The following is a 22,820-nucleotide window of genomic DNA, read 5'->3' on the forward strand; positions in this document are numbered from 1 at the left end:
CTTAGCCGCACACCAGTGAGATCATTAAACATAGATCTAGCAGCGCGAAGGTGTTGTTGTATTGCCCAATCTCTAGGGCAAGAAATCTCATCTCTTTTTTTTTCTATCTCGTGCACACTTCTTGTTAGTTGATAATGGTGAGGGATGGATGGAAGCTTAAAACTAAGGAGCAGCGTTTCACTGGTGCCAGCGATCCTAAATCGAACAACGTGATGGCAACATGACGTGAGAGGGCAGAGAGTTATGTGGACGGAGGGTGGAGAAGGGGAACATGTGGAGCCCTTCTAACATCAAAATGCAAGCCAGACCATAGTGAACTCCATTAGCAACTTTATTTGCATTTTTCACTGCCCAAAGCTGATTGGAAAGATGAGTTTGTTGACCGTAGATGCATTCTTACTCTTTGTATACCTCTTAAAAGAAGTCTACTATTTGTATAAGAGATATGACGAGTCTCTATGTACATCTGACTAATCTCCATCTTAACTTATAACGTAGATGAATAATGTAGGTCATTCTCCTTTTTTACAATAAATTTTAGCATGTCAGAGCAAATGTGGGAACTTTTTAACCTCGCATTGATAATATAATGGAATCTTGAATTCATATAAACCCTTCACAACAAATTATATGTAACTTGGTTATAATAATATTATAACAAACTTCATATTACCATGTTGGAATGAAACTGAAGCACCAACCATGAGCAATTTCTTGCGACTAGAGAACATTTAACATGATGCCGCCTTTCACCAAGAATGCAACATCTATTACTGGTTTTGCGGGTGTCTCTCGTTGAGAGTGAAGGGAGAAAGAAAGAGACTAGAATAGAATTTAAGGTCGGACGCGGGCACTTTTCAAGCAACATGGATATACTAGGCTGGAGAAAGTGATGCCAATCGCATGAAAGCAAATTCTCCAGAATACTGCATGAAAGCAAATTGATATAGGCCATTTGTTTGCCATGAAAAGGACGACGGCGAGAGAGCCATGCATGGATCTCGTCCTTAATTACATTTTTTAATCCTGGATAGACTACATTAGGGAGGTAAGCTAGAGCTACAAATGGTTGGGCAATCCTGGTGTAGTCTTGACGAACAATTTATAGTTGATTAAAAAGGTGATTCTAACTGCTGGCCACTGGATCGGTGGAGAAGTGGGCGTGCATGTGGAAATTGTCCATGTGTTGTCACATATCCCAAAACGCATCCACTTCACGCAATAGATACCGTTTCTTCCAAGTGCATCAGAAGGGAAAATGGCAAGAGTGCCGTCGGATTGAGCACGGTCACAAACCTGCAAAACCTGCAGGATTCAGAACCAAGAACATCGAAATTGTTCAAATTGGCCACCGCGGTATACAAACGGCAAAAACAAGAGGCAAAGACACGCGAAAACAAATTGAAATGACTACATCACGCATTTTAATCAGGGCGGTAATTAAAGCGCGTGCCCACGCTACTATGCGAGTAGTATTTGTAGCATGTTTAGTAGAGTGGCATTCGTGTGTGTTGTGTGGCGTGGAATGTATGTCCTCTTGTACTTAGAAAGCACTCCTTGCCGCAAACCTATGGCAAGCAGGCCATGTTACCCCAGATTCTTGCCGATTATGCCATTCTATAGCGCGCACATGCATGCTTTCCACAGAGGCATGCATTGGGGTTATGTGGGATACAGGAGGCGCAGAATTGGCTACGGACGCATGGATACCACACACGCGCGCGCACGGCTGACAGCTAGCCACGGACAGGGACGAAACACGGCTAAAAAGGGACGACATCAGTATTCACTTACTCCGACCACGTAAAATAAAGCATCTTCTACACATACAGATAGATTATTCTTTCTACCAAAAGAACAGATATGCAGAAAGATAAAGATGTATCTGCACGCACATGTTTGAGAGAAGTTTCACCGGGGTTCCGCGTCGCATCGTCGTTAAAGTTTCGTCATATGAATTGAGGGCAACTTTCAAGCGTTTCATCCATGGTCCGTCCGAATTCAACGGGGAATCAAGCGAGAGAGCGGGCAAGGGGAAGTGGCCGGGTAGCTACCCCAGGCCCAGGGCAGCTGCCAACTATTTGCGACATGAACATACTCATTCGTAGGAGGTTTGTACAGTAGCTTAGCGGCCTATAGCGCGAGTGCGCGTCGAGTTGGTTGGCACACACGCGCGCCCGCGCACGGTGGCGTGGTCCCTTTTTCCCTTTGGCCCCATAGCAGCCTCGCTAGCTGCATCGTTCGCTCCATCCAGCCTCGATGGGTAGCCACTGACTGTGTCTACATGGGAGCAATGGATGGGTGGATTGGATTGGGTTGGACGGTACCCCTACCCCTACCGACGACGGCCCAGTGTCCTACGACTCTCTCTCTCTCTCCTCGCTATTCTTTTCTCTCTCTTCTAGAGACTAGAGAGGAGACGAGGGGAGAGGAAATGAGACGAAAGGTACGCATGCAGCAGTGTTGGCTTCGACGGGCCCGCCGGGCGTACTATGGGATGCCGTCCGTCCTGTTCTGATCTCTTCTTTTAGCCCTCTTGAATCCCGGCTGTACCGATCATTCGTTCATCATCGCCAGGACGGCAGGACCCATGCATCACAAATTTAACGCCTCTCCCCCTCTCTCTCTCCTCTTTCTCTCTCATGCATAATGCTGATCGTAACAATAGTATTATCATAAACCCAATTGAAACGGATGAATTGAAAAGTGGGCGAGCAAGTCACCTTGGGCCTGTGCCTGTGTGGTGCTGTAGGAAGGGAGGGGGTGGACCTATGTCCTGTTGGGGACCCCGGAAAAGATGCCTCCCGCTCATTCGTCAAACTCGCCCTACCCCCGTGATCTTCTAATGCCAGCCTTGCTAATCGCCACGCCGCTGCCGTCCCTTATCTTCCACCCCTTCTAGATAATGCATGCACCTGTAAGATACAGACGGAAGGATCAGAATTACGCCGTAATTTCGCAATTGTCATGGCAGAGGTCATATCATAGAGTTGCATCCTTACCATGACAGCATGGTCGCCTGGAGTGTACCAGTGAGCGAGCTTTCTCCACCTGCCTCAAGGTGCTGGAGAAGAAAAGCTGAGGCCAACAAATTAGTGAATGGAACATCTAGAGCAGTGCCCAGCAAAAGGCAGGTTGTTGTTACCTAAAAGTCGGTTTATCTCGGCCCAACTGCAAGTCCTGCATGGAGGAAGAACAGATGGTGACATTAACCCCCACGGGCACGCACACGCACCGGTCGGTTTTAATCGTTGCGATACGAAGCAAGCGGGGATGTGCTAATTGCTCCAAAAACCTGCATAAACAATACACATACAAGAGTCTATCAGAACAGACAATGCAAGCCTCCAGAACGGATGAGATCCGCTGCATGGGGAATCAAAGGACAAGACGATCAGCTGGAAACCAGACTAAATAAAACGCCCAATCATCAATGCCTTTTGATTCGTCCCCGCCCCGCGTCTTGTTTAATGGGGACGAGTATCGGCCATCACATGGGCACACAAGGATGCCATTACGATCCTAATCATGGAACCATGGATTAAACTCTCTCCTTTGTATTGGACATGCAAGGATGGGAACAATAATACGCGCATTGACTGGCTCATTGGGGAATACTACTGTGCCGCGAATATTTGTCCCCCTCCTATGGACCTATTTTGTATCAGGAAATTAGAAAATAAAGTTTTCTTTTTCTTCTCTTGTCACAATGATCGGCGTATCATCCATTGACGAGGCTAGCGACAGTCAGCAGGCAAATCATTATGCTTGGTACCTGTGTCATTATAGAAAGCCCGGTTCTTCACTGATCGCGGACAGGTTCAGCGGCGGCAACGTGCTCTGTCCGGGATTGGAGAAGCAAAGATTTCTGATTGGAAATTGCTAGCTAGCAGCTTGCTGCTCCGGGTAAACAAAAGGGAGATGCCCTCTGTCCTGGAATACGAACATCTGGTGCCACCTCTTTCTCCCCAGGACCCCAACTGTGATGATTGATTGCCGATGGCTTTTCCCCCACATAGAAGTGATCCAGTGACTTACCTGAAAAGCAACGGAGATAGAGGACAATTCTTGGGTCTGACACATAAAATCTTCTTGCAGGTGGGGGAAAAACGAGGTGCACATGCACGAACGAACAGCAGCAGCAGCAGCAGCTAACAAAGATGAGTTTTAATTAGCAGCAGAAGAAAGGTGGACATGGCCGCCTCCCCCAACCGTGTGTGTGCTTTACCCTGCATGGAACACTCGTGACGTAGAAGTAGCTGCAGAAAAGAAGGCAACATAAATAAAAAGACAAGGCTTCTAGTAGCAGGAGGAGGAGGAGTGGTGTACACTGAATGCTGCCCTGGGGGGTCGTGGTCATTCGCCATGGGAGGAGCAGGAGCAAGCAGTCCCTTTCCTGATAATGCAGAGGCAGACGGACCCGTTTTACTTTCACTGGCTTGTGCTCAAAGAAACAGATGAATGTAGAGTTTCATAAACAAGGCCGCGACATTAAAATATCGGTGAAGGCGGCTACCCCACCGGTTTTGGCACCAGACATAGATTCTTAGGAGAGATGACGAGACGTACCCCCACGCGTAGCGGGAAGCAACCAAAGTGAAGAAGAAGAAGAAGGGTTAAACCCCCACCCCCTTCCCCTCTCGCAACCACCTCCACCACCACCACCTTTAAAAGAAGGTGCTAAAGGGGGGGTGTCCTGCAAAGAAAAGGAGAGGAGTGCCCCCTAACCTTTCCCTGCTTTCCACTGAAATCTCCTATCTGCAACCATACACACTGTTGCTCTTCTTGCTCAATTCTGCTCTCAGCAACCATTTCTCCATATATAAGTCACTATCCCCTCTGCATTTCCCACCCCTTCTTCAGCCATGGATTCCTGAAGAAGCTCCGTGCTACCAGAGGAGGCTTCTGCTGTGAGCAATTGCAAGCTGTGTGAGTTCCGCGAACCTCGTCGGGTCTGCGAATTTCAAGCTCGCAGGCTCTGCATTGCACTGAAATGGGGAGGCATTCGTGCTGCTACAAGCAGAAGCTGAGGAAGGGGCTCTGGTCCCCTGAGGAGGATGAGAAGCTCATGAACCACATAACCAAGCATGGCCATGGCTGCTGGAGCTCTGTCCCTAAACTTGCAGGTGAGCAAAAACTAATATTCTGCATTTCACTCTTGTCAGTTACAAACTTCCATTCTTTCCCCCCTTCTTCTCCTCCTAAGAAGGCTTCCCTCTCTTAGTCAGGCCAATTATCTTAATTTGCCTCGTAAATTGCTGCAGGGCTCCAAAGGTGTGGCAAGAGCTGCAGGCTGAGGTGGATAAACTACCTGAGGCCAGACCTTAAGAGAGGTGCCTTCGCTCAGGACGAGGAAGACCTCATCGTTGAACTCCATGCTGTGCTTGGGAACAGGTGAATTTTAAGCCTAGAGTTGCACTCTGAGGACCCAAACAGAATTCAGCATTAGTAACTGCAGAGCAAACCTTGATAATTCAACTAATACGCCTCTTTTTTTTCCATGAGAAGGTGGTCTCAAATTGCAGCACAGATGCCTGGGAGGACTGACAATGAGATTAAGAACCTCTGGAACTCGTCCCTCAAGAAGAAGCTGCGGCAGAAGGGCATTGACCCCAACACCCACAAGCCCCTCACCGAGGCTGATCGCAGTGGAGCAGCTCCCACCATCAGCACCGAGAGGACCTCTGGTTCCAGTGACGTCAACCCGTCAAGCGCTGGTGCTCAAGGGAACTTCGGTCACCTCCTCAGCGAGACAGCCCAATCGTCAATGCTGCTGCCGGTGTATGACAAGAAGCACCCTGAAACTCCAAGCTTGGCACGACCTAAGGTGCCAGCAAAGGAGTTGTTCCTGGACCAGCTTACTGCTGGTCACGAGAGCCCATCAAGCTGCCGTTCATCAGGTCCAACGCTGTATTTTCCTTTCCAGCAGCAATTAGGCTACAGCAATGAGTGTGGCAGTGGAGATGGTGCAAATATGAACATGAACTCACTCTGGTTTAACCAGAATGATTTCAACTGCAGCACAATCTCCACTGTGATGCCAACAGTTTCACCATCAGCCCTCTCGACACCGATGGGACTGAACCTCCCACCAGACAATCACCGCCATGGGGGCACTGGCATAGGCAGTGCCCCTTTCTACTGGGGTGGTGTTAATCCTAGCAGCAGCGGTAGTACCGGGAGCAGCGGAAGCAACAGCATGGGGTTCGAGCCACAGAGCACGAACTCAATTCTGGAGAACAGTGTATTCCCATGGACAGATATCGGAGTTGGGCAAGAAAAAGATACCAGAGTTCAGTTAGTGGAGGAACTCAAGTGGCCTGACTTGCTTCATGGAACCTTTGCAGAGGCAACCACAGCGATGCAGAACCAGAGCCAATCACTATACGATGATGTGATCAAAGCAGAGAGCCAGTTCAACATGGAAGGGATATGTGCTTCTTGGTTCCAGAATCAGCAGCCACAGCAACAGCTGCAAGCAGCATCAGACATGTATGATAAAGACTTGCAAAGAATGCCCTTGTCTTTTGAGCATATCTAGGTGCTATGTTCTGCCATACATGGAACAGAGAAGATCAGCAGAAGTTCAGACTTGTCTCACAATTTCGTGAGCAGGCTATGCTGAGGTGCTTGCATAGATACATATGCGGGTTGATACAGGAATCAACCCTCCACAACCTTCCTCGGCTAAAGATCATGCAGTGCCACGGAAAAGACAGCTCTGTCATCAGGAGTGGCGTCAAATTGCACAGAAAAGTACATTCTGGAGTCTCCCTTTCTTTCTCTTGAAAATTGTTGTTTTCTTCTGTACACGACAGCTCAACTTTTGGATACTTGAGTTTTTGTTCACTCTCTGTTTATCAAATAAATAGACAGGAATGGGAAAAACTGCATGTGTCGGTAGCTATCACTGACCATACAAGTAGTCCCAGACTTTTCAACTGCTGCCATGCACGTAGATGGGAATTAATTATTGCAAGTTGTATTTTTATATCTTTTGAGAAGTTGCCGACAAACTGCAGTTGTATATTTGTAAAGGCAGAAAATTGGAATATTGACCCATGAGCATTTTTCTCTGGCTTTCCCTTTCCTGTTTCTGTCTTAATCTTTTCCCTGTGGAGAATCCGAAGCTACTTGATCGCTTTCTACTTCAATACTAGCATGGAAAAGGATTGGTTGATTTGATATGGTCTAAAGAGGTAACCATCCTCAGGAGAGAGTAAGCACGGCTGAGAGAAAAGGAGGCAAGTATTTAAGAATATCTACCTACCATGCAGATGGGTAGCATATGAAGCCTCATTTTGTGGTGAGCACTCAACCATATGCTCAACTATGGCTGCGCATTATGGTTTGTCCATGATTACATCGCAGCGTTGCAAAATGTACCTTAAACTTGGCTAGGAGCTCAACATTCAGCAACCATGGAACTTAAGCCATGTTGGGTGCTTATTTGGTTTATCACGAACTAATTGAGGTACGAGCTAGGTGACACTGTAAGTAACCCATAACCAACCTCCAGAAAAGCTAGCCTCTACATAAAAAGGCCAAATAGAGTACCAGAACTTGGTTTCAACGTTCAACATCACTGTACCAAGGGCCATAATACTAATGCTCCTGCTAATAATACAATTGAGGGACCATGTCATGGGCTGAGTTAGATTGTTAACCAATTTGGCTTGGCCTTGGTGGGATCCTTTCTTTATGACTCCTCCTGTTCAAACCCTCAAATATGGGTTTATTTCTATGGGTTGCAATAGTGCTAAATAATGGACATATGAAATCAGGTTCCCAAACAATAGATTAGCTTTAGAAGTTACAGACTATATTTACATCACACAATTAACAGGGCTCGATCATTTGCAAAAAAAAAGGCTGGCATAAAGTGATTAGCACTTTCATTTTCAAAGACACGATGAGGCCAATAATGCTCATAAGGACCATTAGCACCAAAAGGAAATTAGAGAAGCCCAATAATTCTGGAATGCAGTGATAAATGCTACTCCATGTCTATCTCTAGATTCTGGTACATAATTCACGATGAATTACAATTCATAAGAGCTTGGTTGCGTACCATGCCGTTTCAACTTATATGGCATATGCACTTTAGTTCGCTTTGTTTATATCCTGTGTCTTCTTGGACGTATGAGCTGTATTATTGGATGCATCTGCATGTTTTAGAAATTGACACATCAGTTGACAGAAAAAACAAAAGGTTGAAAAGGAAGAAGTAACAAGACAGGAAAATAGCAACTGTTCACAAAGGAGGATGCTAGTGCTCTTCCAGATGAAAAAGGACATTTAATTTAATAATTTGATATTTAGTGTCAAGATTGCCAGCAGCAGTAGACTGCAATAATGACCACCTAACATCATCATTAACGAATGGAAGATAACAGATGAGAAGGAATAATATCACAAATTACTCAATCAGCAGTTCTTTTTCCCTTGAACATGCACCGGACTGCATGTCGTTTTGCATATTACTCAAGTAATAGTAACTTGGCAACATTAGATCTGAGATATTGTAATGTGTGTGCTATTATGAGGTACAAATGTAGCAAAGAACAATCAACAGCCAGTTCACCCATTCCATTTGACACAACCCACACTGCAATTGATTGTGATCAAGTATTGCTTTAGTTTGATAGAAACATAAATTTTAGGTAAAGCAAAAAAAAGGCCATACAGTTCTTGTTTTACAAGGAAATAACTAAAAGCAAGACACGAATCTACTACTGCATGATACATGTACTTGCGAATAGTTGTTTCCTCTCAGCCTCCCTTTGACATCAGCATGATGATGAAATAGGAAAGCATATTGGCACAGCTTTACCGAAAAAGGCTTTCGCCCCGCTTTATAAATAAAGCAACGATCATCAACATGACAGTACAAACTCACACCACCACACACGCACACACCCAATGCATGATACATACGCGCTGAGTGCAGCAACACCACCCCTAGCTACGAAGAGATGAAGCCGCATATGGCGAACCGTGAACTCCAAGGCAGCGCCTTCAGGAAGGATATGGCACTGGAGCGCCGCCACCGCCCGACCCGAGGGTCAGAGTTTCCCCTGGAGCAACACAACGGGCAATGAGAGCCGCGACGACGCCTTCAAGAAGGGAACGAGCTTCGCCGCCGCCGGTCCATCCGGGGATAGAACAGGTTTTCACCCCGGCCAACACTCACCGCCACCGAACACCACACCCCGGCCATCATGCCGCCCACACGGCCATGACAGTCGGGCAGCACCCAGCCACGGGCTCTGCCCATGAGCACCGGGCTACCACCACCAGGGCCGCCACCCCGGCATCCAAGACCAAGACGCCACCTCACCCGAGTCCCGCCGCTACACCAACCAAAGAGACGAGCGGAAAGGCTCGGCCTTTCGTACCCCTGAGCAGCCCCCAACACCAAGACCCAATAGGCTGGCCAAAGATGGCCACCATCGCCCCGTCCTGCAGCACCGGGCGCGAGACAAGCTCGATCTTGCCGCCGGGCGCGAGACGAGCTCGGTCCTGCTGTCGGGCGCGAGACGAGCTCGGTCCCGCGGCAACGGGCGCGAGACGTGCGATGGACCGCAGCTGGGAGCGGGTCAGCCCTTCGAGTCAAGCAGAGGCCGGACGACGAGGAGATGAAGCAAGGTCGAAACAGCCCGACCGCAGACGAGCCGACGCCGAAGAAGCCGGCCGCCGCCACGGGCAACGCTGCCGGCCACCGTGTAGCCGCCACGCCACCGGAAGTCCACCATCCGGACCTCCCCGCGCCACCGCCCACGGCCAGAGCACCAGCCACACCCGGCCGCTGCCCCAACCCGCGCCGCCTGCCAGAAAAGGCGCGTCAAATCCGGCCGACACGCCCCCCACCTCCACCAGCTCCAGCCCAACTCCAACCCCGACCGAGAGGAGAGGGAGACCGAGCCGAAGCCCATAGAGAAAGGGTCCACCAGAACCGCCCGCTGCAGCCCGTGACCAGATCCGATCCACCGCCGCCACCACGGGCACGCAGCCGCCGCCCACCACGCTGCCGCTCGCACGTCGCCACCGGAAGCCACCACTGCCGCACCGACAGGCCCTGCGCACGCCCGGCGCCGCCGCCGGAGCAGGCCGCCCCGCACCGGACACCCCCGAGCGGCAGAGAGAGAGAGGGGCCCCGCCGCCAGCCATCGTGAGGGGCTTTGCCCCGGCGGCTGCGGCCGGCGGCGAGGGCGGGGGAGGGTGGGGGGGAGGAGAGGGCGGGGGGAGCCGTGCCGCCGCCCGAGTCGCCCGCGGGGGGGACGACGCGGGGGCTAGGTCTCCTTTTTTAACTCTATTCACTCTCTCATGTCATTGGCACAGCTTTAAGTTTGGAATTTTGTAATTATAAAAGGCTGCTCCATTTTGGGGCTGCACGTGTCAAGTTAATTTCCCTGTCTTCGGCATTATCTGTCTCTGCAGTCAACACGTGTCAATTACAGACTGGAGACGTGACTAACCGACTAGGAAAAGTTCCATCAGTTATTAAACTGTGAATTCGCAGATATGTTAAGGCAAATGCTAAAGCTGGCACATCTTTGTGCTTGTGTTAGCAATCTCTTCTTAGTCCATAGGAAGCTCAAAGAACTAAAATCAGATTATGGTTCTATGAACCATGCCAGGATCAGGTAGTGGGAGAAGAATAGCATTTGCAGAGTTTCAACAGTGTAAACCCAGCCAGTACTCAATAGGTCCACTCAATCAAAATGAATGGCCCAATGGCATAAGGTAGGAAGAAGCAGCAAATATGAGCAGCTTAATTAGTTGGAACCATCCTTCAGTTGATTGCCTAGTAATGAAGGTGTGCAAGTAGATGGTATCATCAACCAAGAGAATAATAGCAACTAGATACAGCCTAAGTCAGTGGCAGACGTTGCAACAAATGTACTCCCTCCGTCCCAAAATAAGTGTCGCTGATTTTGTACAAAGTTAGTACAAAGTTGTACTAAATCAACGATACTTATTTCGGGACGGAGGAAGTACCTAATATACAGCCCAAGTGTATGCGCATTCAACAATTTAATTCATGGAATCATATGTCAAGGCATCATGGTTCTTTTATCTTCTGGGTTTTCCTTTTACCTCTTTGACACATTATGCTGGTGATGGTGACGGTGAGGATGAGTCAATAGGCCTTGTGAAGAGTGCTGCTGCAGTTTCCTCCTTCATAGGCTGGCTGCTATGTTCGGGAGCACGAGTCCCGGCACATCAAGGCCATCTTCTCATTAGCGTACCAGCAGTTTAAGGATCATGCTTGCGGGCCTTCTATGTAAATCACAAACGTTCACCCAGGACAGGGAAGTCATCTTGCTCATCGACGGCGTCTCTTTAAAAACTTAGGGACGATCTAGAATATCTCCAACAATGTCTCACTAAGCAACACCTCAGCGCATATCGTCGATCTGTTACCAAAGTTCCCGATTCATGTTAGACATTGGTAAAGTGTAAGTAACAATTGCACTTCAGTTGATAGCAAGAAGAGAGATCATTGCAGATTACGACAACAGAACCTAAGAGCAGAAGCTGAGACCATTCTGACTTCCTTTATTTGTCTAAGAGCTCTTCACTCTGAGAACCTGACTTAGACCGTCCATAAATACCAAACCACAACTGCTACATTACAAAATTTAACTTTTGGATTATCGAAATATGAAACTATCTTGACAATGCACACATCCTCTATATCTACCTATCTGGTCAAATCAGAGACATTAGGGTTGCTGTTTATTATCTTTTTGCTTTATGATTTTATCCAGTTTGTACATTCATCTTAGAATAAACAGTTGGGACTTATGTAGCAAAATATTTCATTATGTATTAAAGATGCACTACCAGACTATGAAATGAGGCAAGCACTCATGTAAGTAAATCACAGTACCCCAAAAAATACAATGTTAATTTACAAAACTTGGGACTTGAAAATAAATGGGAGATCCTTACACTTTGAAAGGTACTCCTGACATACAAAAAGGTGTCCTTAGCCTTTCATAACTTGTCAAACACAATAGCACCATGATCTATACCAAGCTATCGATTACCCTTGATTCTACAAGAAACAACAAAATTCCGAACCTTAATGTGCAAATTTCAGAACTTCATACCGGTGCTCGAAAGGAACTGCTCCAGCAGGCCAAAACATTGTATCTAGAACCTATTGCCAACTTAAACACACTGCACTTCCAGAAGATTGCTCATGGAACATAAGTACTAACCACAAGCTTCTAGCAGAACACTACCAGATGCGGTGTTCAATATAAAAATATTTCCACATGTTTAGGTGATACTGTAAAATGAAAACTATTGTTTTTTGGACGCATTAGGTTTAACATGTACTTACTCGAACAGGCGAACAATAACATTGCAGAACGTCAACATGCTTGAACATAAATCCACTGAAACAAATAGAGTAAATTACTAGATAACCCAATAATATAGGTCAACATTACATCAGTTACACAGTGCAGTATCCAAATGGTAGTAGACCTAGTTCGATCGTTTCCGTTACTGTATGTTCTAGAAACTGGAAACAGCTCACCAGTGCAGCAACCAAACTTTACAGTATAGATACTAAATTTTATTCTCCAGGAAAAACATACTAACACCTAACAAATGTACTCCATGAAACTTGAGAGCCCGCCGTTCTGAATTATTTCCAAATGCTAATGGGAGAAACCATGTTCAATAGATGATAAGATCGCAGCACAGGTATCAGAAGGAAACTGTATCACATTTTCATCATGGTTGTCATTTAGGAGAAAATGTAGGTAACACAGAATTTCTTGTTTCAAACAATCACTACTAGGTCCCTATAGCAATTTGATAAGAAAAGAAGCAACGGGTGATGCTTGAAACATGTCAAAAGAAGATTAAATATTGACTTGACAAATGTGAGGGAGATCAAGGTGTCATATCTCAAGGAAGTGAAGAATGACACTGACCACACTAGACAAGCAAAATCGAAAATGACAGGTAACAAGGATATATGGAGAAGGATTAAGTATGGCCACTGTACACCCCTATCTGTTGTAAAACAATAATATGAATATTACCATAGGAAAATTTAAATTCATGATTCAGATAATTGATACCTTATAGCTACCACATAGGCACACACAAAAAACATATATCTATCATCTACAGCTAAAGAAACTAGTCTAGGATCAAGAGATTAAGCTAATAAATCTACTCAAGGATTGAGAAATTAAGACCCAATTTATTCCTTTGCTGCTGCTATTGCAAGCACTCAACTAACACAAACAGTGCTGCAATAATATGCAAACCCTGCAGCACTAGAAACTGGGTTCAGTTCCAAAGCCTACAAATAAAAACCTTTATGTTTTTTTTATTATCAACAAACCATTAAGGTTTTGACAGCTGAGTTGTCTTTCTAGACGGAAATACCCAACTTATTATCTAACCCGATTAAAAAACGATTAATGCAGTGTTGTTTCATGATAAAGGCAAGGCGCACTGCTTTACTGAAAGCAATAGTTCAGACAAAGTACAGGTAACTGGCTGGGGTCACAAGCTTACAGAATATGATTGTATGTACGGTCCTGAACACTGATCAATTATTTATTTCGACCAGCAAATAGCAATGTCGACATGGGCGTCACAGTCCATATGCACAAATAACAATGAAGTGAGGCCAGGACTCAAGACCGCACCCTGACTCCCTGAGGAGACCGCCAGCAAAGGAGTCAAGGGACGCTGAACCTGGCCAGTACCCTAGCAAACAGCAAACCCTCCCTGTCAGGGCGGATGCAGCGAGGCCCCTTCCGCAAATGCCAAATCGTACGCCCGATAGTTGACACAGGGGCACTGGGACCGCGATTTCACGCGGGGAAAACATTGCCGTGATCGACTGATGCCGCATTGGTGGTAACCACTGCAGCAGCAAGCGCAGGAACAGAGATCAATCCACCCGCTCCCCCACCAAAATGGCTAATCAATTCGGCTGGGGAGGGAGGCCAACCAGATGGATCGCGATTAGCAATGCGAGGTAACATCGTAGGCCGGATTCGTACGCGCGAGGCTAGGTGTGAGGGTGCGGCCAATTAATTCGAAATTAACATCGGGAGGGGAGAGGGAGAGGGAGAGAGGGAGGGAGGGGAGGGGGGAACCAATACCGTGATCACGCGCGGGGTTAGAGCAGGGCGTTGGCGGCGCGGCGGCGAGAAACGGCGGCCGGCGGGAGGAAGGAGGCGGGCGGCGAGAGCGCTTTTTGGTTGCGCCTCTCTCTTCCTCGGGGCGGAGCAGGGGGGCGCCGTCGTTTCGGCCAGGGAGGTGCGCGTGGAGGACAATGGGCCAATTGGGTGAGCCACAAGGATTTCTGTTTGTTGGGCTGTAAAGCGTGTCAATCATTTATGTTGGGCCGCAAAGCTCTTGCAACAACAACTACAGCTCGGGCCGTGAATAGGGGACAGCGGTTCTTTTGAATTCTAGGGAAGGGCAGTTGGGCGAGGGGAGACATGTTTTGCGAAATAAAAGGGAGAAAATTCGAGAATTGTCATGCACGCATGACTTTGACGAGGGAGAACAACGAGCACAATTACGTTTTCAGTCTTTATAAAGATTTAAAAGTAAAACAACACAACAAGATCAGATGGCCGAGTTGGTCTAAGGCGCCAGATTAAGGCTCTGGTCCGAAAGGGCGTGGGTTCAAATCCCACTCTGGTCAATTTCTTTTTATGACATTTTCTTTCCCCATATAAGGCCTGTTCGGGACGAAGGAAGAGTGCAGGAAAACCAAAGGAAACCATATGTTCAAAAAAAAAAAAAAACCCGAAGGAAACCATCGTTACCGTCCGACCGGATGCGTTTTCATAGGAAAACAAACATCCGCTCCTATCCCATTTTTACCGCGAGGGCAGAGGCAGCGGAAGGGAAAGGATATCGAGGCATGCATGCAGGGACCCACTTCAGCTGTAAAATCAGCTAAATTCATGGGGTTCCTTCTCCTGCGTTCAGAACATCAACGTGTGGTTTTCTGCAACATTTTCACTTCCCATGTTTTGCATCTATCGTCCTTTTCATTTTCTTTTTTTTGTTCTATAAACCTATGTTTTCGATTCCGCCATCCCGAACAGGGCCTAAATTGAGACATAATTTCTCGCCCCTATGCTTTCCTCGGGAAGAGACCCTTATTTCTCTTATGCTTTCCTCGGGCACACCCCAGGATTTCCCTCTTGCTGAATCGCTCCGAGGCCATCTAATTTGTGGTTATGCCTTGTCTTCAAAGAAGTTTAACGTAGTAACACGAAGAAACATGTTTGGTTTGGACAGCAAAGGAAAGGTTGTCTACTTCCTGCCCTCCAAAACATAAGATGCATATTTTCATTCTCCGGTTGTATACTGCTAGGTAGGGGACTTTGATGGCTGACAAGCAGATACTAAATTCAATAGTCATCTGTTATTAATTTATTTTAAGATTAGAGCATCTATTCTTTAATAGATGGTCCAAATTTTGATGGTCCAAAATCAAAAATGTAAAATATGGACCGCCAAATCGTGCGTTTTAGAGCTTCGAAAAATGCTCAACTCCAACAAATGGTCCAAATCGGAGATGTAAAAAAAGAGCAACTCCAGCATATGGTCCAAAACGAAGATTAAAACAACCAACTATTATTTCATCTCAACATAGTTCAAACATAAAATTCAACATAGTTTATACACAAATTCAACAACTACTTATTTGAACTACTAGATGAAACTTCTCCTCGTCGTCCGAGCTACGGAACTGCTCCCAGAACTCGTCCTTGGTCGGGTCATCACACCCCTCGTCCTCCTCCTCGGAGTCACCCCAGTCCTCATCCGACGACTCGATAGGGATCACAGTCGAGGGGTCCGCCTCGTCCTCCTTCTTCACCCCCTTCTTTTTCGCCTCGATGTCGCGCTTCCAGTAGTGCTCTAGCTCGGCCTAGATGTACTACGGACGCTCTCGCGCAAACCGAGCCATCTCCGCCACGTCGCTCTTGCCCGGAGCGACGACAACCGCTGGTCTCTTCTTCGCCTTCTTCGTCGACATCTACTCCATGGATGCCCTGCGGCACGGGCCACTTCGCCACCACCTGGGACTCGATCTCCGGGAAGAGGAGGCGGACGGGGTCGGGGCGGGATGGAGGCGGCGGGGGCGGAGGCAGAGGCGGACGGGGTGCGGAGGCAGAGGCGGCGGGGGCGGAGGCAGAGGCGAACCTTTACAAACAAGATTGGGGCTATCTCCACAACACTTGGAGGCTCCCAACAACACCACAAAGCTTCACCACAATGGAGTATGGCTTCGAGGTGACCTCAACCGTCTAGGGTGCTCAACACCCAAGAGTAACAAGATCCGCTAGGGATAAGTGGGGGAAATCAAATTTCTCTTGGTGGAAGTGTAGATCGGGGCCTTCTCAACCAATCTCGAGCAAATCAACAAGTTTGATTGGCTAGGGAGAGAGATCGGGCGAAAATGGAGCTTGGAGCAACAATGGAGCTTTGGGGGAAAGAGGTAAGTCAACTTTGGGGAAGAAGACACCTTTATATAGTGGGGGAACCAATCCAACCGTTACCCCACTGAACAGCCACACACAGAGCGGTACTACCGCTTGGGCAGGGCGGTACTACCGCTGAGGGCGGTACTACCGCTCTCACCCAGCGGTACTGCCGCGCTGACGAGGAGGTCAGGGTCCTGGCCCCAGAGCGGTACTACCGTGGGAGTAGGCGCGATACTACCGCTTGGAGCGGTACCACCACCACTACTACCGCACTTAGTACCGTAAAACCCGACACGAAAAACATCGGTCTTGAATCGAGGCGGTAGTAGCCCGGAACCACTACGGTACTACGGCCGAAGACCACAAGCGGTACTACCGCTTGGGGAGCGGTATTACCGCTCTGGGAGCGGTACTACCGCTTGAGTGCTTCGGCGGTACTACCGCTGTGGACCGCGGTACTACCGCTGGGGCAGGATAAGGCAGACACAGGGGAAAAGGCAGCTCCAATGAAGCGGAAGGAAAATGTCGGGTGTGATATGGATGTGTACGTGTTGATTCCACCCTAGCCTTACCAAAGCGGATCCCCTCTTGATAGTACGGTGACTCCTACGAAACTAGTCCACCAACAACGAAACGAAGGAGCTACACCATCTTGAATAAAACACCGAGGGGAGGTAATCGTCTCGTGCCAATGGATGAATCTCTGAAAGAACTTAACGCACATGATTAATCCGCACAAGCAATGTCATCAATCACCAAAACATCTTGGGGATAAATATGCCCTTACAATCTCCCCCTTTTTGGTGGATTGATGACAATACGGGATTTGCACAACATGAGAGATATAGGACAAGCGCAAAAACCCCACCGTCCTAAAATGTAGATGAGCTCCCCCTAGATGTGTGCTATATAGATAAGTGCTTTGGACTGCACGGCACACATACTAGGATCAACGCTCCCCCTACATTTTAGAGACCAACCACCTAAGCAGGGGATATGAGAGTAGCATAGATAACTTAATAGGATAAGCATGCAACTCATAAGCTAGATAGTGACATAGATAATGATACTGGAAAGATAAGGTAGCATATGTTTCACACCATATGACTGGAACTTAGGTCTCACTGACACAAACCAAACAAAGCAAATAGCGAGGAAAACACAAACACAGAAGATGGAAGACACAAAGCACAAATCCCTAAACTCTCTCCCCCTTTGGCATCGAGACACCAAAAAGAAGAAGGAGTGTTGCTACGGCTCCAGGTGATAGCAAGAGAGAGACACACACATCAGATCTCAGCGGGATCATCTGCGCCACCGTCGTCAGTCGGGAAGTGCTCGACATCAGAATCGGTCCACGGGCAGTGCTGCTGAATCCACTCCTCCTCCTCAGTAAGCTGGTCCTCAGATCCACTGATAACTGTAGCACCCAACTGATGCATGATCTCCTTTGGCGACCTCGGGCCTTCTTCTCAGCCACATGAGTCATGTACTGACCGTGAGACTCCATGCAGAATAGCTTCTTCATCTTGAGCTTGAGCTTCTTTGCCCAAGAGGGCTCTGCCTCAGAAGGCACGTAGTCATCATCATCATCCTCAGCCTCAGCCCCAGTCTCCTCCTCGGTCTCCATGGCAGTAGCAGACGAAGGAACTCCAGACTTAGGGGCCTGAGTGCCCCAGTTATCCTTCTTCCTCAAACGCTTGATGTTGTGAGAGACCAACTCTCTAGTCTCCAAAATCACCTGGGGATAGACACGAGCCCAGGCCTTTTCAATAAGCAACATGATGAACTACCACGCCCAATATGCGACCCTATCCAAAAGGAACTCGAAGGTCCCACCAAGGATAGACCCGCATATTGAAACGCTTTTGCAAGGTGGATATTATTACATCAACGTTACATAATAGATGGGGATACATACAAGAGGCATACAATGCCACATGAATACAACATCACAATACATCAGAGCATCATCCGACTATGGATGAAACACAAACAGAAACTCAAAAGACATCCACCCTGCTAGCCCAGGCTGCAGACCTGGAACCTATCCCCTGACTGAAGGAGCAGAAGAAGAACTCAACGCAAGCAAGCATCGCTCTCGCGTCATGATCCTCAAATAACCTGTACCTGCAACTGTTGTTGTAGTAATCTGTGAGCCACGAGGACTCAGCAATCCCATTACCATGGGTATCAAGACTAGCAAAGCATAAAGGGGAAGGAAGGGGTAAAGTGGTGAGGTTGCAGCAGCGACTAAGCATGATATGGTGGCTAACATACGCAAATAAGAGCGAGAAGAGAGCAAGCAGAACGGTTGTCAACTAGTAATGATCAAGAAGTGATCCTGAACTCCTACTTACGTCAAACATAACCTAGAAACCGTGTTCACTTCCCGGACTCCACCGAAAAGAGACCATCATGGCTACACACACGGTTGATGCATTTTAAATCGGATCTGGTGTCAAGTTATCTACAACCGGACATTAACAAATTCCCATCTGCCTATAACCGCAGGCACGGCTTTCGAAAGATTATACCCTGCAGGGGTGTCCCAACTTAGCCCATGATAAGCTCTCGCGATCAACGAAGGATATACCTTCTCCCAGGAAGACCCGATCAGACTCGGAATCCCGGTTTACAAGACATTTCGACAATGGTAAAACAAGACCAGCAAGACCGCCCGATGCGCCGACAATCCCGATAGGAGCTGCACATATCTCGTTCTCAGGGCAACACCGGATGAACACTACGTACAACTAAAACCAGACCTCGAGTTTCCCTGAGGTGGCGCTGCAAGTGGCTCTGGTTCGGACCAACACTTAGACAAGCACTGGCCCGGGGGGGCTATAATAAAGATGACCCTCGAGAGAGTGACTCCCAAGGGAAAAGTAGGTGGTGGTGAGGCAAATGGTAAAACCAAGGTTGGGCCTTGCTGGAGGAGTTTTATTCAAAGCGAACTGTCAAGGGGGTCCCATAAATCACCCGACCGCGTAAGGAACGCAAAATCCGGGAACATAACACCGGTATGACGGAAACTAGGGCGGCAAGAGTGGAACAAAACACCAGGCAAAAGGCCGAGTCTTCCACCCTTTACCAAATATATAGGTGCATTAATAATATAAGAGATATTGTGATATCCCAACCAAAATCCTGTCCACCATGGAGAAATCTTCAACTTCACCTGCAACTAGCAACGCTATACAAGGGGCTGAGAAAAAGCGGTAACATAGCCAAACAACGGTTTGCATAGGAAAGGTGTCAAAGGTTAGAGGTTCATGGCAATATGGGAGGCTTGATAAACAGGTGATAGGTAGCGCAGCAAAGCGATAGAACGAAGAAACTAGCATAGCAATGATAGTAGTGAGATCCAGGGTAGCGGTCATCTTGCCTTAAATCCCGCTAGGAAGAAGAACGAGTCCATGAAGAAGACGAACGGATGAAGCCGAACCAAGTGTAGACGAACGAATCCTCACGATCGCAACGAAACATGAACTAACAAGAAGAAGCACACAACATGGTAAACACACCACACATGAACAAGGCATGATGCACAACCAAGTATGATGCATGACAAAGCTACGTGAAGCTACTCATGGCAAGAGATGATGCAAACAAGAACAACACATCAAGGCAAGTTTAAATGAGGCCGGGAACAACATATAACGAATCCGATAAGTCCTCATATGCATATTTCGAAATTGGTCCAGATCTGAATAAACATTATGTTCAAGTTGTTAAACAACAAGTTAAGATGCAGCAAGATGATCTACACGAAATTCTAGTCAAGTTACATATAAAGTTTATTTAGTTCGGAGCTACGGCCTAGAAGATATGAGCGAAACAAGATAAACATGGCATTGATGCAAAATGCATACAAACATCAAGCAAACGCACCAAAACAAGGATGCAACATGATAATATGAAACTACATGCAAAATCAAGCAAGTTCATATAGAGCACACTCAAAACGGAGCAACGGTTCAACACACACACATGAAACAAGTTTAAAGGACAAGCTGTCCAAAACAGCAACTAGGCATATTGCAAGCATCAAAACAACATGCTACAGCACCTCAACATAATAACAAAAGGCATGGGCATGATGTACAGGTAAAGCATAACAAAACATGAACACTGAGCTGTCTCATGAAATCACTAGAACATGCTCAAACACACATGGTAAGATTGCAAGTAATAACAATTTCAGAGTTTGCAGAAAATAATATCAGGTTGCAATGTTTAGAGCTATCAAACAACATGTTACAGGAACTTATCATGGCAAACAAAGGCATGGCATGAACCTACTAATAGCATAGAATAAAAGTTCCTTACTGACCATAAGCCAAAAAGGATCAGAAAATATGATGGCACCCACGTAAACATGGCAAGTTATATTACAGATTCAAACATGACAGAAACAGAATTATGAAGGCATGTTGGTGAGCTTGTACCACTCACCACAGAGCAATACATGGCATGGCAAGGCGCCCAACAGTAAGAAGACATGTTTATGAAGCTAAGCAAGGCAAGAGCAAGTTCATAGGGTGCATGGAACACTAGGAAAACACATGGCAACAACTGAACTTAATGTTAACAAGCTGACAACAACATTATCAAGCAACTTTGGAGAAAGTTTACAACTAGTTACAGCAAGCTACAAATGCAACCAGGGGCATGGATGGATAGAGCATGGCATGTGGATCAAAACATGTTTAGTGATCATCTCCAGATTATGCATAGAATGATTAGTAGCAACATGTTTACATAGCATCACGAAATAACAGATTCAGCCTAGCAAAACAGCAACAACATGTACCCTACTTAACAAGCTCGTCACTCACCACAAGTCATTTCATGACAAGATAAGCATAGCATCATCAAGAAGACATGTTTGTGAAACAAACCAAGTCAAGAACAAGTTCATAGCATGCAAGGATCAACTACAACAACCTTGGCAAAATTGAATAACATGTAAACAATCTGCTAGGAAACATTTTGAAGCAAAAGTAGAGCACTCAAATGACATGCTAGACTACTCCATAATTGCAAAAAAGGCCATGAATGGATAGATAACAACCATATGTTCAAAACACCCTTACTGAAGTATCTCAAAATATGCATGGATCTCTCTGTAGCATCAAGTTTACATGGCATCAAAATAAGAGCAGAACAGGGACTAAAATCAGCAACATCACGATGCCTAGTTTGCATGCTTGTGCTAGTCACCATATTGATCAAAACAATACATGGTAAGCACCCCTTTAAATATGGCATGGCATAGTTAAAAAAACATGTATACATCAACCTCATAGGATGCACACATCAATCATGGCAAAAATGACAAAAGAGCTCGTTCTGTTAACAGACAGCAAAAAATATCATGAAGCACTCTTACAACGATGATTCAGGCATCTAGATGACCTCAAATGAATGTGATGCAATGGAATGAAATGATGTACTCGTCGACGCGAACAATTTGACATATTGTACGCACGAAACGGAGCTATGGATGCAGAGATACGGCATCACGAACTTGGCATGATTATGAGCAAAATCTGGGACTTGCAGAAAATCACCTCGCGGGATTGGGATGGAGAGATCTCGGGACGGACGAGATCCAGGCGGCTCGGGGTGCGTTTGGATCGCGGGACGGGTGGATCTCATCCACCCGCCCGGATCCGGCGAGGCGGCGGCTGGTGTCGGGGCTCCGGCGAGCGGGGAGGCCGGCGGTGAGGCGAGGCCGGGCGGCGGCGACGAGGTCCGGCGGGAGGCGCGCGGGGGCGGCGGCTCCCGGCGGCGGGGCAGGGCGCGGCCGGCGGAGCGGGCGGCGCGGTCGCCGGGCGGCCGCGGGGCGCCGGCGCTGGAGGCGCGCGACGACGCGGCGGCGGGGCCCGGCGAGCGCGGGGCTTGGGCGCCCGCGGGGTGGCGGCGGCGGCGTCCCGGGCTGGGGAGGGCTCGTGATGGGCCGCGGCGGGCTTCGGCGGCGGCGGGCGCAGGGGCGCCACATGGCGTGAAGCGATTCATCCGGTGGTGCGGGCGAACGTGTCCGGTCGTCCGGATTTTGTCCGGCGGCGCGAGGGGAGTGGGGAGACTATGGTTTCGTGCGGATTTCGGGGAAGGGATCTATATATAGAGGTAGGAGGAGCTAGGAGAGTCCAAATGGGGAGCGGTTTTCGGCCACGTGATCGTGATCGAACGACCGAGAGCATGGAGGGGACTTAGATGGGTTTTGGGCCAGTTTGGATGGGTGTTGGGCTGCAAAGAGAAGGGGGGTTTTACGGTTACCCGGTTAACCGTTGGAGTATCAAACGGACTCCAAATGGCACG

General features: G+C 47.6%; 1 protein-coding gene, 1 long non-coding RNA gene and 1 other non-coding gene across 8 annotated transcripts; 2 read left to right on the plus strand and 1 right to left on the minus strand.

Moving 5' to 3' along the window:
* Positions 1-788: 788 nt before the first annotated feature.
* LOC123111005 (uncharacterized) lies at positions 789-14,327 on the minus strand. Of its 6 annotated transcripts, none has more exons than XR_006454031.1 (11): positions 14,148-14,321; positions 12,356-12,410; positions 11,959-12,064; positions 11,101-11,420; positions 8,072-8,165; positions 4,330-4,396; positions 3,776-4,259; positions 3,146-3,295; positions 3,003-3,078; positions 2,724-2,915; positions 789-1,296 (listed from the first exon to the last, which is right to left on the minus strand). It is a non-coding gene; the product is annotated as an uncharacterized lncRNA (long non-coding RNA). The 6 variants fall into 6 exon arrangements; XR_006454020.1 differs by having other exon boundaries at positions 789-1,305; XR_006454026.1 differs by lacking the exon at positions 11,959-12,064 and having other exon boundaries at positions 789-1,305; positions 14,148-14,327.
* LOC123110998 (transcription factor MYB61) lies at positions 4,663-7,084 on the plus strand. The gene is made up of 3 exons (XM_044531653.1): positions 4,663-5,126; positions 5,265-5,394; positions 5,509-7,084. Exons 1-3 carry the CDS (start codon positions 4,994-4,996, stop codon positions 6,539-6,541), a joined length of 1,296 nt encoding a protein of 431 aa, XP_044387588.1. The 5' UTR covers positions 4,663-4,993; the 3' UTR covers positions 6,542-7,084.
* A 290-nt stretch (positions 14,328-14,617) lies between the features above and the next one.
* On the plus strand, positions 14,618-14,698 carry TRNAL-AAG (transfer RNA leucine (anticodon AAG)). The gene has a single exon. It is a non-coding gene; the product is annotated as a tRNA-Leu (tRNA).
* The last annotated feature ends 8,122 nt before the right edge of the window (positions 14,699-22,820 follow it).

Source organism: Triticum aestivum, chromosome 1B (assembly GCF_018294505.1).
Source record: "Triticum aestivum cultivar Chinese Spring chromosome 1B, IWGSC CS RefSeq v2.1, whole genome shotgun sequence".
NCBI lineage: Eukaryota > Viridiplantae > Streptophyta > Magnoliopsida > Poales > Poaceae > Triticum > Triticum aestivum.

Bases quoted from the DNA above. Each gene is read 5' to 3' on its own strand.
- LOC123110998 (XM_044531653.1), top strand. From the start codon at position 4,994: ATGGGGAGGCATTCGTGCTGCTACAAGCAGAAGCTGAGGAAGGGGCTC. The intron at 5,127-5,264 runs GTGAGCAAAAAC...AAATTGCTGCAG, and splicing joins CTCTGTCCCTAAACTTGCAG to GGCTCCAAAGGTGTGGCAAG. The intron at 5,395-5,508 runs GTGAATTTTAAG...TTCCATGAGAAG, and splicing joins CATGCTGTGCTTGGGAACAG to GTGGTCTCAAATTGCAGCAC.